The 19,250-nt window shown below is 40.7% G+C and overlaps 2 protein-coding genes and 1 long non-coding RNA gene across 3 annotated transcripts in view; 1 reads left to right on the top strand and 2 right to left on the bottom strand.

Moving 5' to 3' along the window:
- Window positions 1-1,256: 1,256 nt before the first annotated feature.
- On the bottom strand, window positions 1,257-6,130 carry LOC128737891 (uncharacterized). The gene is made up of 3 exons (XR_008412055.1): window positions 6,042-6,130; window positions 5,536-5,797; window positions 1,257-1,635 (listed from the first exon to the last, which is right to left on the bottom strand). It is a non-coding gene; the product is annotated as an uncharacterized LOC128737891 (long non-coding RNA).
- Window positions 6,131-7,034: 904 nt separating this feature from the next.
- Window positions 7,035-8,985, top strand: LOC128738942 (zinc finger and BTB domain-containing protein 41-like). Its single transcript, XM_053834440.1, has 4 exons — window positions 7,035-7,224; window positions 7,372-8,414; window positions 8,470-8,779; window positions 8,850-8,985. The coding sequence occupies exons 1-4, from the start codon at window positions 7,070-7,072 to the stop codon at window positions 8,983-8,985; spliced, it is 1,644 nt and encodes a 547-aa protein (XP_053690415.1). The 5' UTR covers window positions 7,035-7,069.
- A 7,305-nt stretch (window positions 8,986-16,290) lies between these two features.
- The window catches only part of LOC128734526 (sex peptide receptor), a 97,814-nt gene continuing 94,854 nt past the window's right edge, over window positions 16,291-19,250 (bottom strand). The window contains exon 5 of the mRNA XM_053828768.1: window positions 16,291-16,909. Coding sequence (XP_053684743.1) covers window positions 16,291-16,909 — 619 coding nt within the window. The remainder of the gene's footprint in view (window positions 16,910-19,250) is intronic.

Genomic DNA, 19,250 nt, shown 5'->3' with positions numbered 1-19,250 from the left:
TCCCGCACATCACATCTTTATTGATTTCAAAGCAGCATACGATACAGTCGAAAGAGTCAAGATGACGGTTTAATCTGCATTCTGTTCAACTCGCAGTTGGCCGCCTTTGCAGATGACTTGGTTATCATAGCCAGGAACTTTGCGATGAAAGAGGCAATTTAGGCCAGACTGAAGGCAGAGTCTAGAATGATTGGACTAAAGGTAAATGCGTCGAAGATCAAATACATGAAAGGAACAGATTCAAACGCGTGCTTCCCACGGACGGTAAACGTTGACCATTGACGTTGGCGCAAACAACAACACTAGTTAGGAAATCCAGCGGCGCATTCAAGCAGGATATCGGGTCTACTTTGCCCTTCGCAAAACGCTATGCATATGCCGCCGTACGAAGTGGAGAATGTACAAAATACGTACCCTTGCCGTCTTCGAGCGGAAGGTGCTGGGGACGATATATGATGGCGGAGTACAAACTGAAAGGGGAGAGTGACCCTACCCGTGCGACGAAAAAAGTTTTGTTCAACTCCACCGGCACCAGGAACAGGTGGCTCAACGTGCATGATGGCTCGACCAGGTTGAAAGTGATTTGTAGGTTCTGAGCTTCTGAGACTTGCTTATTTATGTGTCCATGTCCGCCGGTCCAGGAAAACAAAGGGATGAGATCAGAGATCTCCACTGCCAACGGTTACAAGCTATGGTTTTTACCGGCCGTCGGGACAGGTTTTCGTCAACAGCCCAGATGTCGTTGGCTAAGTTGCGTCGCCAATGAGCTCCTGGGTCTTCTGCCCCTCCTACGCTGTCCTTGAGAAATCGAAGCGAGTACTGCTCTGCAGATCTTGTTCGCCTCGCCCTTTTTCTCAAAGTGTGTTTGATCCACTTCCGCCGCCAACATTCATGAATTTCTTTTGCTAATTCTGCTATTGGCACTTGTCAGGCCACCAGGCACGAATGAGATATCGCAGGTATATAATAAAGCTGAAACTTCAGGGAGGTTCTTCTTATAGGTCCGAATAAGCACACGCGTTTGTACTTCGAGTTGTAACATAAAACTAAACTGCTGAGTTCGATCAGCAGGCTTTATTTACTATTCTGTTTATCCAGACTATGCTCGTAACACGACAGTGCTACCAGAGATTATTTAATTCTATCTGTTCACATTACAAAGTACTGTGCACGAAGGTGTACAGTTTAATTATTTTTATGGATACAACAACTCTTTACCCTTTTAGATATAATGTTAGCTAAATCTATGTTTACAATTATAATTTGAAAAAATATTAAATTCGATAGTAATCATTTACAAGCATTTCCATATATAAAATTTCGTTCGATTTTAGCTTTTTTCAAACGCTTCGATCTCCTTAAAGTAGGAGTTGTAATGCCTGCTGCTTCTCTTCGATCTTCATTAGACGACTCCATTCTCCGATTCTTGATGGCGGGTTCTTCGAACCCTCGAAACACTTCCTCGTTGCAAAAACTTGTTGAGCGAAAACTTCGCTTGCGGTTGGTACCTTCGACACGCACCTCCTTATCGCTGCTAGCGCCAGGGAAAACTATTCCGCACGCCTTAGCAGGTGAATATTTCGCTGGTTTAAGTTGACTACGATGCGCCGTGATGACGACGTTTCCAACCGACACCTGAAAAATGTTTTTAGAAAGTTTCCGTAAATAGGATGCTTTTAACCATCTACTAAAATCTTTGGGATTGTGATTTTTATAGTAAACCACATCACCGATCGTCAGTTTATCTAATGGTTCCTTGAGCTGTACTTTATCTTGCTCAATGATCTTTGGTTTAGTTACATCATTGGATGGGGTTGGTTCAGCTAACTGATATTTATAACTGTGAATAGGATTTAGCAAATCTATTAACATTTTGGGCTTATACCTAAATATCCTTTCTGATGGGAAATCCCCTTCAGACGCTAAACATGTATTTCTGTAGTTCATCAGAAACAAACTAATTTGATCCTCAACATCTAATCTTTTGACTTCCTGTTCTAACATAAATTTCTTTAAAACCTCCTTTACAATTCTCACTGATCGCTCCGCCTGACCGTTACTAGAAGGATTGTAAGGAGGACTTTTCAAAACCTTAATTCCCTGCCTTTCCAAAAATGTTATGAAATCACAAGAATTAAATGGAGGACCACCATCAGTCACCACTACATCTGGCAACCCAAATCTAGCAAATACTCCCACAAATTTTCTTAAAACTTTTTTTGCATCGGTTCCATGTTTCATATACTCAACTTCGATCCATTTTGAATAACTGTCCACAATCAATAAAAATATTTTGTGGTCAAAATGGAAGAAATCAGCATGAATTCTGCTAAATGGTTTCTTAGTAGGAATCCAAGAAGAACTGGTTTTTTGTTTGGGAACCACAGCCATTCTGCTGCAAGATTCGCAAGCCCCGACATATTTTTCAATATCTGAGTTAATCCCGAACCAGAAAACTGCTCTACGAGCTAACTTTTTCATTTTTACAACCCCTGAATGATTGGCATGCAATAATTTCAAAATTCCATTCTGCATGCTTTTAGGTATTATAACTCTATCCTGAAATAATACACAATTGTTTAAAATTTCCAAATCTATACCATTAGAGAAAACATGAGCATAACGCTTGTCCACTCTTTCTGGCCAACCATTCTGCATATAATATATAACTTGTTGCAAAAATTCGTCCCTGCTTGTTTCATTGGCAACTTGGGAGAAATCAACAGGAAAATCTTGGCTAAAATTGATGCTTTTCACGATTTCTTTATCAAATTGTTCTGGAACAGCCTGATTCAATGGAAAACGTGAGCAGAAATCAGCATTTGCCATTTTCTCAGACGGTCTATATCTGATTTCAAAATCGTAAATAGCCATCTCTAAAACATATCTCTGCAACCGAGTAACAAAGATCGCATTCTTTCCTGCTTTGCCAAAGATTCCTACTAAAGGTTTGTGATCTGTGTATATTACAAACTTTTGACCATATAAATATTTGTGAAATTTCTTCACCGTACAAACCAAGGCTAAAGCTTCTAAATGGAGTATAGGATACTTCATTTGAGCACTGTTAAGAGAAAAGGATGTGAATGAAATAGGCTTTTCAATTCCGTTAATGTCATGCGCAATCACTCCTCCTAAACCATATCCTGAAGCGTCCGAAACAACAACTATTGGTTTTATAGGGTCATAAAATTCTAGAATATTAGCATTAAGTAGCTCATCTTTACACCTAACGAAAGCCTTGTTTATGTTCTCATCCCACACATACTTTACGTCCTTTTTTAATAACCTGTATAAACTACTAAGCTTCGAAGATAAGTGGGGTACAAATTTGCCGTAATAATTCACGAGCCCTAAAAACGCCTTCAGTTCAGTCACATTCTTTGGAACAGCTGCTTCCCTAATTGTTGCCAGTTTTTCCGGACAAGGAAGCAAACCCTTTTCAGAAATAATGTGACCTAGATATGGAAGAGAATTCATAAAAAATTTACATTTACTCCAATTGACCTTGATATTAGCTTGAGACAACTTCTCCATAACCGCAAAAACCTTTCTCCGACAGTCGTGTATGTCCCTTCCTGCAATAAGTACATCATCTAAATAACAGCGAACATTCTCTAACCCAGTCAAAACTTGATCCATGACCTGTTGAAATATTGCTGCACTTGATGAAGCGCCTTGTGGTAACCTGTTGTAAGTGTAAAGTCCCTTGATCGTGTTAATAACTACAAATTTTCTTGATTTTTCTGACAATCTCAGTTGAGTATATGCACCTTCCAAATCAAGGGCACAAAAAACCTTACAACCCGCTAGATTTGCAAAAATATCCTGCGCTAATGGTAAGGGATAGCTATTCGCAATTATCACCTTGTTAATTGAAACCTTACAATCTATCACCATCCTAATCTCACCATTCTTTTTAGGTACAACAACGACTGGAGAAGCCCACTCACTTGTTTGGATAGGAGTTATAACATTTTCCTTCTCCAACTTTTCCAAATGTTCGACCACCTTTTCTCTAAGCCTATATGGGACCTCGTAAGCTTTTCTAAAAATAGGAGTATTTTCCTTCAAAACAATATCCGCTTCAAACCCTACAATCGGTGAAGACAGATCTTTAGTAAAAACATTTGAGTATTGCTTTTTGATATCCATCAAAAAATTATCAACCAGATTTAACAATTCAATATTGTTGACCTGTGAAGTATTCATAAAATATTCCCTCCATTTGGGAAAAAATACATCCAACCACGTACGTCCTAGTAACGGAATGAATTCATGATCACATTTCAATACAAATAACGGTAGCATACATTTAATGGAATTCAACTGTACCATTACGTCAATTTTTCCCAAAATATCAAGCTTAGAACCATTAATCACAACCAAATCCTTTTTTGTTTTCTGTAAAGGTATGCTAAATATTTTTTTATAAAGATCTGAACCGATTACTGACACTGCAGACCCGCAGTCAACTTCCATTTTTAATCGTTTACCTTGCACAAATACTTGCAAAAAACATGCACTGCTAAATCTATTTACGGAAGACACCTGCATGCATCTATAGTCACCTGAGTCACTGTCGCTGTCCGTATCGTTCATGTCCGCATTCAACTGGTTGAACATGTCGGCTATTTTATCGTCACCAAAAGTCACGTCCGCCCTGCCGTCAACAAATTTCACCGATTGCCTCTGCATTTTCCTCCTTTTAAAGCAAGAACGCTTGATGTGGCCCTTCAAGCCACAAAAATCGCAGATCATATTCGCATAGCGCCCCGTTTGTCTTCCTTCCGTACTTCTACTCTGCCATCGCCGCTTATAACCGTTATCGCGGCTTCTACTTCTGCTACGGCCATTATCGTGTAAGTCCCTTCGACCTAAACGCCCTCTAATCGACGCAACTTGGCCACCGTTACGATCATTGATCATTCTTGCACGAGCACCGGCCAGCTCCCAGTTTACAATCATCTTCTCCGCCGTTGATAAACTGAGAGTGTCTTCATTCAATAGTTTTTGTTGGAGGGACTGATCATAAACCCCCATTACTAATTTGTCGCGGATAGCCGTTTCCCTAAACTCTCCAAAAGCGCAGAACTCGGCTTGCAGTTTCACTGCAAGCACAAAATCCTCCGCTTTTTCGTTAGGACCTTGTACCCGGTTATAAAATTTATACCTTTGGATAAGATCAGACTCAACACGATCAAAACGCTCTCTAAGTTTTTTAGAAATGTCTGCATACGTAACTTGCTTAAGATCTTCCGAAGATGGGTAAAGAAGCTTAAGCTCATCGTAAACCGCAGAACCGCTTAACGTAACAAAAAGGGCTTTTTGTTTAGCAACGTCAGTAATTCCATTTACTTGAAATAAATAATCAAGCCTTTCAGAGTAGTTAACGAAAGACGATCCTACTACATATGGCTCTATTGAGCCAATTAAAATGCTGCCACTCTGGCGAGAACTTTCACCGCTATAAGCCATTATCTATTAAGATATATCACTTAATTGAACCAATAAAAAAGAATTGAAAACGCTTACCAGATACCGGTATACTCTTGACCGCAAAAGTCTGTCAAAGAAATATTCTGACCAGACTCGCTGGCTCAATCCTCTTTTTTTTAACGCTGCAAAAACTATTCAGGCTGCACCCGGTTGATTCAAAATGTCCAGAAGATCTATCCAGTAGCCGTCTTTAAACGTTTCATGGAGCTTGGTCCGCTCTGAATTAAAATAATCCGGTCGTTTGTCCTACTGGATGATTTGTCGGCAATTTTCCAAAGAACCAGTGAGATTTAAAAACCTATTGGTAAATAGAAAAAGGAAAACAATGAAACAAAGCTGTCAAAATTATTTGTTTTAAACAAAAAAGCAACTGCAGCCTTTGTTAACACAAAATGGCAAGAAAAAATTTCTTTATTTGGCAAATAATTATATTAAATAATGGCGGTATCCGAAATAAAAGAATCACAAAATAATCTATTCTTCCCCTAGCATAAAAATATGGCGCAACACAGCGGACGCAAAAGCGGTTTTTTACCACTTACGCAGACACCAGCTGAATACAAAACAGCTGCAAACTAAATCTGTACACTGTCCGGCTGCGAAAACGCAATCAAAGCCACGGACTTTTGCACTTTTGCTGTTTTTCTCGCACACTAAATTGCCTAAATCCACTAGGTGCAGTACGCCGCTGCAACAATGGTTTCTGCTTTCCGAAGCAAACACTACCGGTTACACTTTTAATTTTCCACTTTTCTCGTCGCCACTTAATAAAGCTGAAACTTCAGGGAGGTTCTTCTTATAGGTCCGAATAAGCACACGCGTTTGTACTTCGAGTTGTAACATAAAACTAAACTGCTGAGTTCGATCAGCAGGCTTTATTTACTATTCTGTTTATCCAGACTATGCTCGTAACACGACAGTGCTACCAGAGATTATTTAATTCTATCTGTTCACATTACAAAGTACTGTGCACGAAGGTGTACAGTTTAATTATTTTTATGGATACAACAGTATATAATTCCATTGCTTTATTTCAACAGCTTTTAACGGGAAATTAGCAGTCATTACCGTTTCGTCGGAGAGCCCATCAATTTCGGAAGCAGTTTTTAGGCCCAAAAGCGGGGTTCTGTTTATAAAAATGTATTTATTGCATTCTTCTTGTCAATCTGAACAAAGCAAAGATATTTTCATGAACAAAATTTTCGTTTCAAACAAAAAAAAACTGCTTTTAAAATAGGCAGAATCGATTAAGCTAACGTAAAAATAATTGAAGTAAAGTTTTAAATATGTGAATATGTCATTTTCTCCTGAGTGTTGCTCTGTCCATGAAACACAAGCTATAATTTTTTATAGCATGCTTTCTTGACTCCGCAAGTCCGCAGTTTATGATAATGTTGTCATCATGGTTGTCATTCATGTTCATGTATTCATGTTTGTGTCCGTCACTGTTATCGCTCCTATACAAAAATACTGTCGTTTCTCCACTAAACAAGCAAAATAAAACAAAATTTTCAATAAACTAAACTAATAATTTTCGTAGTATTAGCTCAGTCTAAGTGGGCAAAGTGCAATGGAAAACTCGCGGCGCTTCCGCCGAGGCGCACGGAAAGTTAAGGAAGAGCTGTCCTTTGAGTTGGTCGACATCAAAACGGAGCCGGACAACGCTAGCAGCAGGAGCAGCAGCAGTGATGAAAATATGTTCAATTCTAATACTGACATGGGCAGGTATTTATCGGTCTTACCCTTGATTACAATGTATCTATTTTCCGATCGACTGACTCGATCGAATCTCTGATACCAAGTATTCAATACGAGCGAAAATAGATTTTCACGATCTGTCGTGCTATTAATAACGCACCTAAACTATTTCAGCATTGCGGGTAAAGTCAAACGGCGATACACTAGGACGCGGGCCGTTCAAGTGAAACCGGAGGATATCGACGATAATGTTGCCACGAGAGTGAATGTGCCATCGATTGCGGGTGAAAACGAACCGATCGATCCGGTTTACGGTGAGACTGTCGTTCCACAATGTCGATTCTGTTTGAGGAGAGTTGCACGAAGTAATCTGAAAATAATCCTTACAAAACATAAATCCAAGGCGCTTGCAGCGTTTAGAATCAAGATCTTCCCGGGCGACGCGTACCCGTTAGCATGCTGTAACTGTTTAAACTTGTTGGATATTATGTTGGATTTCAAGGAAGCAGTAGCGAAAGCGAAAAATTTGTTGCTGGGTGAGAGAATGTACTTGGAAAGTGAAGGATGGGATGATTCCGATTGCGTGGAAGCTATTGCTAAATGCCGGACCGTAGTGGAGCAGCACAAAAATCAGGTTGATTGCATCTATCAAGAGTTTTCGAAAAGACGAAGTGCTGCTGATTCGAAGAAAGATAATTCTACTGAAAATGTCGAACTATCACAAATGACATCTACAAATCTGGTAGATGATGTTCATCAAATAGTTTCTGCAGTAATTGATGCGGGAGAAACCAGTGAGTGTATGGATTCCATTAAGGCAGAAGTTTTTTCTAGTGAACCTATTACTACCCTCATAAGTAATAGTCAACCAGAACCGGAATCTGAAATGGATTTTCTACTAGACGGTGATGTTTCGAGATTTTCGTCATCATCAGATTCTGAGAACGAAGATTATATAACTCAAAAGAAAACCAAGAAAAGAAGCAAGCGAAGGAACGATGATTTTGAAAAGCCGGTGAAAGCACCAAGAAAAAATAGGAAATCGAAAAACAATGAATCTTTGAGCCCCAAACCGAAAAGAACGCGGAAGTCTTCGAAGGAAAAGGCTACGCCGTCGGCATCCAGCAAAGAACACGATCCCCGCCAAGAGCTGTGCGACCTCTGCGGACAGCGGGTGTGTCCCCAAGCAGCCGAATCGCACAAAAATCGCCATTTAGGTATTTTTCAATCGCACGGTTGTAAGATTTTCTTTACAACTAAGCTTCTTTTCAGGCATAAAACCGTACTCGTGCCCTGCCGAAGGATGTGAACTAACATTCTACAGCAGGGTCAACCAAATATCGCATGTGAAAAGAATTCACAGTGAAAACGGCGTGCCAACGTACAAATGTGATATCTGTGGCCGAAATATTCGGGGTGCCATCAAGGTGATCAACTACCACAAGCGCAAGCATATGCACACCAAGTCGCACATTTGCCAATTTTGCGGGAAAGGATTCACGATGCGCCAGTATCTGAAGCAACATGTCACCGTTGTGCATACGGAAGTGTTTCCCCACGAGTGCAAATATTGCGGGAAAAAGTGTGTTGAATTTTATTCTTTAAAATAAAAGAATTTGAAAGGAATAATTTGAAATATTATTTTCTTTCAGATTTAAGCTGAAGTGGAGTATGCTGGCGCACGAAAAAAATGTTCACGAAAAGAAGAACCACACAACCGTGGCGGTAGAACAGCAAATTCCAACATGTGATGTGCCGCCACAAGGCCCCGGATTTGAATATGTTTAATTCATCGCGTTAGTAATACGTTCGAGTTTACGTATTTGGTAAATGAGCTGCTCAAAAGTGCTTTTAGAATAACGAAAATTTTTTTCGAAGACCGTACTTATAATTTAATGGCTTACTATTCCTAAAAGTACTCACAGTTTTTTTACATTTGAATAGTTTGGAATTGTCTATTTCTTAATATGTTTAATTGTGATAACCTTTTTATTATTTACTCGTTTTCTTATCAATTGGCGGCATAGAATTAAAATACTCTGCTCATTAACCAATCTATATTATACAGCTGACTGAAATATGAATAAAGCAAAAGAAGCGATTGTGCAAAATTCATAGACGTGGTTTTTGTAATGCCCTTTCCGAAATTTTCTGCGGTTCATGCTGTTTCAAGAGCTCGTCCCACTTCACTTGGTTCTGGACTTTTCGTCTAGCATCTTGTCCGGCATCCTCGCGACGTGACCGGCTCAGTACTGTAACCGAGTCCCGAATTCCGTCAACAAACATTTTATTTGAATAGTAGATTATACAACCGTTATATAGTCAATATTCTAAAAACTAACCCTTAATAAGCAATCATACAGGAGAAATGCTTGTTGGATTACCAAGGAGTGCTGGTCGCTTTCCGCTTTTACTCCGCTCAAAATACTCCGCAACATCTTCCGTTAGAATGCGGCAAGTGTACGTACGTCTTCCGTACGCAAATTTTATAGGCACGGGTTTTTAAAGGACTTTTGGTTTGATAGAAGGCACTTCTTGGATATGATCGATGTCGCCTATCATCGCGCAAACAATGATTCTGACCACTACTCTTTGATGGTTAAAGTGCACCAACGACTTTCCGTTGTTACCAACATTCGATACCGTCACCCGTCACGGTACAATCTGGAACAACTTAAGTTACCTGAGGTCGCTACTGAGTACGCACAAGTAAGGGAGGGAGAGCTAAGCGAAGCCCCTTTCGAGGACTGCTGGGATAGTGTTAAAGCAACCATCAACGGCGCAGCGAAAGCTGCCATTGCGTTCGTTGAGCGGAGTCGACGTAACGACTGGTTCGACGAGGAATGTCAGAGGATGTTAGATGAGAAGAATGCGGACGTTGATACTTTAGCAGGGCACCTGTCAAAACGTGGAACAATAAAGACAGAAACGAAGACAGCAAACCCACTTTATCCGGGATAAGAAGCGCCGCCCTGAAAAATGGAGTGCGAGGACATAGAACAGCTGTATCACTCTCAGGAAACGCGTAAATTCTACAAGAAACTGAACGTATCTCGCAAAGGATTCGTGCCGCGAGCCGAAACGTGTCGATATAAAGACGGAGGGATCTTGTCGGATGAACGTGAGGTGATCGAAAGGTGGAAGCCTGAATGGCAAAACAACAAGGCAGCTGGCAAGGATGGCATCGCAGCGGAGCTTATCAAGATGAGCCAGGAAAGGTTGGCTACCTGCCTGTACCGGCTGATATTCCGAATCTGCGAAATAGAACAGCTACCGGAAGAGTGAAAGGAGGGAGTAATATGTCGAATATATACAAGAAAAGCTAAGAGTTGAAATGCGAGGACTATCGGACGTCCACCATTCTCAACGCCGCCTATGAAGTGCTTTCTCAGATCATATTTAGCCGTCTAACGCCCCTAGCAAGTAAATTCGTGGAAAGTTACCAAGCCGGTTTGGAGACGGGCGATCGACAACGGACCAAATTTTTGTGCTGCGATAAATTCTCCAAAAATGTCGCGAATACCAAGTTCCTACGCACCATGGATTTATCCATAGATGTCATGGCCGTCTACGATACTATCGACCGTGAAGAGTTATGGAAAATTATGGATAAAACGGTTTTCCCGGGAAGTTGACAAAACTGATTAAGGCTACGATGGATGGTGTACAGGTCTGTGTGAGGATATCGGGCGCGATATTAAGCCCGTGTGAAACACGCAGATAACTTCGACAAGACGAAAATATTTCCTATCGCCTGTTCAACAACGCTAGAAGGTGTTATGATACGTGCGGGTCTTAACATGCGGTACACGATCTTCAACGAATCTAGCCAATTTATCTGTTCCGCTGACGATGTGGAAATCGGAAGAACGTTCCAAGTGAGTAATATACTAAGCTGAAACGTGAAGCAGTGAAGGTGGGATTAGTGGAGAATACGTCTAAAACCAAGTAGGTACCTGTTAGCAGAACGAACCGAGCGCGATCGACCTCGCATAGGCAATAGTGTGGTAAGCGATGGGGACGAGTTCGAGGTGGTGGAGGAATTTGTATACATCGAGTCGTATATGACGTCGGATAACAACTGACTGCAGCAGAGAAATACGCAGACGTATTCTTGCCGGAAGTCGTACTTAGTACGGACTCCACAAGACTTACTAGGTACACACCATCAAACTAAGTGTGTCATGTAGAAAACGCCAATAAGACCGGTAGTCCGGCGTTCAGTGTTTAGGACCATCTTTGGTGGGGTATGTGAGAACGGTATATGAACGAGAACGATGAACCACGAGCTCTTCTCCGAGCTCTGTATTTCAGAAATAGACGGGACATGTTGTAACTTATACAGGGTGTTCAATAAGTTCGAATACACTTTAAAAATGTGTTTAAAATATGAAAATACAAGATATTCTTTTCTGAGTCAATTTTTATTGAAGTAGTGTATATTGAGAACCTTTACGACATATTTAGTGGAAGCCCTCCCCCTATGTGCTTTATGATGAGCTTGAGACGATTCTCCAAAGAATCACGCGGCACGCACCCTGGTCCATGGGCATCCCGTCCCAGATCTTGGAAATGGGGATTAGGGGATTAAGATCCAGGGAGCTGAGAAGCCACAAAGTCTCATCGAGAAAATCAGTCAAATTCTCCTGACACCACGCTTGGACGATATTCGCCGTGTGTGCCGGTGCGCCGTCCTGTTGAAAGGCGTAATCATCTTTTCCGTAGAGGTCACGAAGTGATGGGGCCACAACCTTCTCCAGAACCTCGATCACATAGTACGCGGCGTTGATTTTCACGTTTTTCTCGATAAACATCAGTGAAAGCTTCCCACACTTCGATACGACCCCCCATTACCGACCATTACCGACGCGGCGCTCTGTAACCGCGGGATGTTTATGTGGGAATCCTCAATTAAAAATAGAATAATCTCACCAGCAGTCCTTCGAATGGAATAGAGTTGCGTTCTTTGAGGTTCCATTGAGGATTCGTCTGATATCCATGTGCAGTATTAAAGTTCGTTTTGGTCAAAGTTTTTACTATATAGCAGAAGATGCTTCATAAGCTAAAACAAAAAAAAATAATTGAAATAACCTACCTATTAGCAAGGCCGTATGGCTCCGCCGTCTGCCCAAAACCGCGGTTTTGAGATCAGGCAGCCGTGAATCACCCAACATCGCACCTCCCAGCTTGGCTACTCAATATAGAGCATTACCAGGTATGGCCACGTGGAGGCGCTAGGTAGGGGCTTGCGATGGCTAGAGCTATATTGGACACCCCTCATTTGACTTCTCCATTTCATACACGGTAGTAACTTGTAAATATAAAAACACTAAATTCTTTTTTTACACGGGGGATGCGTGCCGTGTAAAAAACCGTGCAAAAATAATGTTACACTCAAAGCCCCCGCTAAAATGGAAAACACCTCGTTCAGATCAGGCGAATTCATTTTTAATCTGAATATTTGGTAACTCTATTCATTTTCACATACGCGCAAGGCGCGCACTCTATGACCTTGCTGTTTTGATTTGACGAAAACAAACGTTTTGAAAACATGTCGAATATGCGCGAATTTTGAACATCTAGATCGTAAAGAGGAAATTGGCTCGACAGTATCAACTAAAATGGTCTATTTTGAGTGCTGGAGAGAGATAAGTTGCATATGACCCAAGATATGAGCTATATTACCAAAGCTACTGTGCAAGAGGAGACGTATTAAGTTTTTTTTGTTTTATTTCAATTTGCCCGGTCAACTTAACCGTCAATTGTGTATGACGCTTGATCAGTTTTTAATGTGAACGCATTCATACCTGAGAGTGAGAGAGAGGAGTCAGCTCAGTGACAGATTGATTGCTTTTGTTTTCTTCTTATTCTTATATTTGTTGCAGAAAATTTAAATAGTTCCATTTAAATCAAGTCAGCATTGTCGGGTTTGCGAAGGGTTTGAAATTTCATCGCGAATAAATACTTCCCCTGTTTTATTCAATCAAGGAAGCCTGGTTGACAGTGACAGTTCTTACCCGGTTTCCACTGACAGTTCGATGCACAAAATCAATCCCAGCTGGCTCCTCTCTCTCAGATTCATACCAACGGGTTTCAGATTAAAAATGTAACCCTGTATTTAATTCCAACTTCCTTAACAGTGTCAACATCTATTTTGCCCAAACTTTTCTCTGGCGACAAGTACTACGTCCTTGGCGTAAGCAATATATTTATACCCAAGATGGGATGCTTGTGAAAGAATGCGTCGGCCACCAGTGACCAAATCAAGGGTAAGAGAGCTCCTTGTGGTCTTTCTTTCATCGCCGAAATCGTGACCGATGTATCTCCTAATGAGGCGGTGATTTTGCTGCTTGAAAGCATTGCTAGAATCTAGCTTATTGTAATCGATTCCGTTTTGAAAGAGAGCCATACAATTTGAAGCGAAGGACACGTTATCGAAAGCGCCTTCAACATCAAGGAAAATCAAAAGTGTCGTCTCTTGATATTTGAGGGATTTCTCAATTGCGTCACAACGCAGAGCAATGCAGTTTCCGTAGATTTACCGTGTTGGTATGTATGGTCCATGCAATGGAGAGTATTTTGAAAATTCATGGTATATATATAGTTGTTCGCGATTTCCTCTACCAACTTCAGAAGTGTTGATGTTAAACTTTTTGGTCTGCAAGCTTTTTGTATGGTTTTCTCTTTTTTCATCTGCCTTAGATATGCCTTTAGGTATCTGCCTACTTTCCGCCAATTCTCCGGGATATGTCCCATAGTGAAAATGGCTCGAAAAATGTTGATAAGCTCGAACATTATAATGCTATCAATTTTATGTAAGAAAACGGGTAGAATGCCATCCGAATCTAGGGATTTCATTGGTTCAAAAGAGCTAAGTGCCGAATCCTCCGTAAACAATCTGCATGCAAGCAGAACGGAATCGTTTGGCACATTATGTAACGACACATTCCAAAGCAAACGCAAATCCTAGGTGCTACATTCCGTTATCGAAACTTGACCTTCTGTTTTTATACGACAGACTTCGCAGTCAGCTGTTAGAGTACTAGACAATTGCAGGGCCAGTTGCTACGATCCTATTGACTCTAACAGCCGCTCCCAGATTTGAACATACGATGACTGGCTTATTAGGCCAGCGTCATACTTCGAAGCCAATTGGGAGGCGACATTCCAAAGCAACGAGGTCTTATTGCGGAGTTTCCACCTATTTAGAGTCCCACGCGAAAATTATTAGCGTGGTTATTTTCTGCGTTTACCACACATGTTTGCAATTTAGCAATTTGAACCAACAGTTTTTCGTTATTGCCTCCCCACTGCACTCCTCCTTGCTTGACAAGCATAGTTTCAGTGTATTTAGTAAGCATAGGATCATTATCATTAAAAAACGGATTTGCGTAGGACTCGTAAAATTGCTGCAAGGTACAATATTTCATCGATTTTTTTTTGCTTAACACTGCACACTTTACATGTAAATAACAGAGGGAAGGAAACAATAAAAATCAGACAAATATTTCTGATCTTCCAATTGTATTGTATACAGCCAGGGATTGTTTACTATAATTTTTAACATTTTTCTCTAGTCATCATCAAGCGCAAGGCCCCCCTGAAGTGCGAGGCTCCGTTCCACCGCACGGGTTTGCCTCTGTTATCTTGCGGTTACAGAGCCCCTCACTAAAGGCCCCTGCTTTGCTTTGTATCGAGAAAAGGGGTTTCTTTTAAGATCTACTCATCTACAGACAGGACAAACTGTATGGTATCAAAAATAGGTACACCGTTCGATAGTTTGATTTATTTCTTCTAGCATTGTTTCATCTTCTACAATCCACATCTCGATTCTAAACTCTGATCGGGCCCGTTCTGATCAGTAACCATATACAGTTTGATTCTGATCTAAATGAAATTTCTGATCGAAACGGGTTTGATCGGTACATAGAATTGAGGATGGGCCTCAACTAAAAAAAAACTGTCGACTGCTTGAATTGGTACCGAAAATCAGTAAGTACATTTAAGCATAATCGGTAGTCAACACAACATTCTGCAATCTTTTTTTCGGTGCGCTTTATTTCATGAATGATAATGCAAAGGTGCGTCACATAGTGTGACGTAACGCGAAGTTTTGCCTGCATTATTTTCGGTTTTTGATGAGTGCTTTTTGAAACTGTCCGCTTCCTGGTGTGGAACCTCCTAACTCACTTGAGGTGTTCATTTTTTATTGACCAAGTCATCTCAAGTGAGTTAAGATCAAACATATTTTTTTCTGTATAATATTTATCTATTTATTATGTTAATGCTCCAAACGCGCTGGTTATTGAATATAAGAAATTGTTTTCTTTAATTATTTTCAGAAAAGAATTTGAAAGAAACCAGCATTAGATACGTTAGTTAACCCATTTCTGGCATCACTTGTCTTATTGATCACACCGCTTAGTGCTTTGCGCGGGAATGGGTTAATTAGTACGCATTGTATTTGTGTTTGATGGTTTTTAGTCACATCCGTTATTCTTTTATTAAGTGTTTTTGTTTCTTTTTGTGTTTGCTTTTTAAGTAGGCAATGTAAGTTTGTTCCTATCAAAGTAATCCGTTGCGTGCTGAAGTGGTTCTATTGTGCATTGATTTTTAGTCACCACAATGCAGTGATTTCTAACATCTAAAACGCATTTGAATTAGAAAATTGGGCTCGTAATTTCTCTTTCAAATGGTACTTTTCGGCATGTAGCTTAGTCTGCATTCTTTCCGCTTTCCGCTAAGGTGTTTTAACGGTGTGTTTCCTAGTTTATCACCAAAACATGCTGTGCATCACACACTAATGGTAATTATTGGGATTTTCCTATGTTGAATTTTTCTGGTCATAAATTTTCCTAGCTCTTGAAAAGTTAATAGTCGTAGCCTGGTGCACGATTCAGTTTGAGGAGTATAAGGTTGTTGGATTAGAATTTTATCTAAGCAAAGGTTGATCCTTTCTTTCTGTTCCTAACAATCGCTACAATTTAAATATGGCTTTACTCTCACAACCATTAACTTTATACCCTTTATCAATTATTCCTTTGCCTAACTAGCATCGTGAAGAGCTGAAACCATGGTAGGTTTCTCTTATAGTTAAAGCACCGTTTCGTTGGTAAACGTTCTCGGACCGTTGACTAGTGAGTATCGCGAGGATCCGCAATCTTTTTTGCTACCCGGTATTTGTTTGGCCTTTGGTACGAAAATTTCCTTAAATGTTTCCCTAAACTGGCGTGACATTCCACAGTAGATGGCGAAGTTTATCGGATAACTAACAATGAGAAAAAAATTGGCAAACAGAATGAACATGTTGGCAATGTAATAGTCGAGGAAATCGTAGATAAGCGTAGAGATGATGTGCAAAGCCGTAATGACGGCAAGCGGTATTTCGACGATCAGGAAAACCGTTACCACCACGATAAGCATCAGCGTGGTGCAATTGGAGTCGCGAACACGTTTGCACTCGCGCTTCTTGACGTTATCCTTGAACAGGCGTTCGCGTTTTTTCTGCGCTTGTCGCATCGCTTTGAACAGCAGCACATTGAGCGCCACTAAACTGCCGCACGGTATCAGGTGTACGAACAGTATCCGGAACGAGTAGTAAAAGGTGTAGTACACATCCTCACCGACGTAGTCGTGCACCCAGCTGGAGGTCTCGGTGTGACACACTTCCGTCGGGTGGCCGTTCCAGTCGATAGTTATTAGGTTGTAGGATCTGCGAAGGAAACGAAATTGATTTGAAAGTTAGATAGACTCATTTGTTTTTCCGATTCTTTTGTTTTATTTAAATTTATATTAATAAATTTATATAATACATTAATATATTATGATTATGGAAAGTTACCTTGGTGCTAGTGCCGTATTTACATTAGATTAAAGTGCATTTCAATTTCTTATTATTTATTTTGTACATTCCCAATTTTTCAACAACATAGAATCATCTTTCTTCGTGACAATGCTCCATTTCATACCTTAAAGGGTGTCCCACATCAAATTGTATCACGTAAAAAACGCTGTAGAAAATTACCCATTGGGTATTGTCTTGAAAATTTTGGTAAAAGTAGTTTAGAGTGTATTGTTTGCAATGTATTTTTATCGCGGTCAGTTTTTCGCAAATTGGACAAAATGGCGTGACCCGAAAAGCAGCGTCGCGAACTTATTTTGCGCAACCACCTGGAAAATTTTTCAAATCTCTCATCATGGATGATGAGACTGACGTCAAGGTGGACTTCCGGCAGCTTCTGGGGCTACTGTACTTCACCGCCCCCAGCACAGGTTTGATGTTCTGGACAGAGCCGGCGTTTAGACCGGCAAACTGGTACGGTCGCACGGAGCCTCGCGCTTCGTGATGACTAGAGAAAATTTTTAAAAATTCTAATGAACAATGCCCGGCTGTATACAACACAATTGGCTTTTCAGAAATATTTGCATGATTTCCATTAGTTTCTTTTCTCTTTTATTTAAATGCAGAGTATAAAGTGTTAAGAATAAATCGATGAAATTAGGCGTCGCTGTTGTGCCAAACGACTCGACTCTGCTTGCACACCGATGGTTTACGGGGCCTTAGCTCTTTTGAAACAATGAAATCTCCAGATTCGGATTATTTTACCCATTTTTAGAGCTCATTCACATTTTTCGCGCCGGTTTCAGTTTAGGACATATCCCGAAGAATTGTCGGAAAGTAGGCAGATACCTAAACGCATACCTAAGGCAGATAAGCAAGAGAAAATCATACATAAGGCTATCAGATCTCAAACATGTTGCACGGAAATCGTCATGCATACCAACACGATAAATCTACGGATCCGCACTGCACTGTGTAGTAACGTTAATTGACAAATCGCTCAGATATCAAGAGACGGTATTTTGTGTTTTTCTTGATATTGCAGGCGCTTTCGACAACACGCCCTTTGCTTCAATTATCACGGCAGTAGTGTAAGCATGTCTGAAATCACGGCATTATTGGGTGAGACGTCGGTCACAATTTTGGCGATAAAAGGAAGTCTACAAGGAGTTCTCTGCCCTTTGCTTGCTTTGCTTTGGTCACTGGTGGCCGGCGCATTCCTTTACAAGCTATCACAGCCCCCACCATAGTACTTATCGTCAGAGGAAAGTTTAACGTAGTGCAGCTAGGAGCTATAAGCACCACCATGTTATGATGTATACAACGTGGCTGAGTATAAACCCCACAAAAATAGTCGTTATACCATTCACTAGGCGAAGAAAGCATATTTTTGCTCCCCCTATACTGATGCCTAACTGTCAGCTTCAGTAATGCAGACAAACTCCTCAGAATAATTCTGGATAAAAAACTGAACTGGGCTGCTTCCCTAGATTAAGCTGTTAAGAAAGCATCTAGTTAGATTCAAATACAGGGTTTTAGACTAAACAGTTAAACAGAGAACTACACATAATCAGGGGACTCCTAACTGGACACAGTTCCGCTCTTTATTATTTGAATAATATTGTATGATACCGACGCCGCTTTTGTAATTCTGAACTTCATCAATGGGTTTGAGCAGTCCGGTAATTGTGTACAGCAATGGAGGCCTGCCCCAAAAGACGATCTCTAAGACTGTCATAGTGGCAAACAGAGTGCGCCCTTCGTGAATGGAGTAGAACAGGCTGTTCAGGTCCAGAATGAACAGCAAAACAATTGATTTTATGATAAATAAAAACTATAAACATAAATAACTACCGTTATAGACAGCATTAGCAGCCAGCTTTCTACATCTGAATATTCGGAAATACACCTGGAGGCATCCAAATAGAGACTCAGATGAGTCTCAGATTGATCATCATATCTTGATTGACGGTGGACACTTTTCGCATGTCATCGATGTACGGTCTTTTCGGGGAAAAAATATCGACGCTAACCAACAAGGTTGCCGAACCCGGCGAAGCATCGCACTAAAAGGACGCTGCGTTCCAACATCCAGCGCTCGATGGCAAATGGCGTGACAGCGGAATACGCCAGATCGCTTGATTTGCAAAACAGCAGGAAGAAAAGGCAGAAAATATCCCAAGTAACAATTCTGAAGCTGATGCTTGTCAAA

The sequence above is a fragment of the Sabethes cyaneus genome, chromosome 2 (genome assembly GCF_943734655.1).
Source record: "Sabethes cyaneus chromosome 2, idSabCyanKW18_F2, whole genome shotgun sequence".
Lineage (NCBI taxonomy): Eukaryota > Metazoa > Arthropoda > Insecta > Diptera > Culicidae > Sabethes > Sabethes cyaneus.
The sequence above is the reverse complement of the archived record's forward strand: the minus strand, read 5'-3'. Positions and strand labels throughout refer to the sequence as shown.

Excerpts from the sequence above, each read along its gene's own strand:
- LOC128738942 (XM_053834440.1), top strand. The coding sequence starts at position 7,070 with ATGGAAAACTCGCGGCGCTTCCGCCGAGGCGCACGGAAAGTTAAGGAA. Across the intron at positions 7,225-7,371 it reads TCTAATACTGACATGGGCAG|CATTGCGGGTAAAGTCAAAC; the intron begins GTATTTATCGGT and ends AAACTATTTCAG. Across the intron at positions 8,415-8,469 it reads GCACAAAAATCGCCATTTAG|GCATAAAACCGTACTCGTGC; the intron begins GTATTTTTCAAT and ends GCTTCTTTTCAG.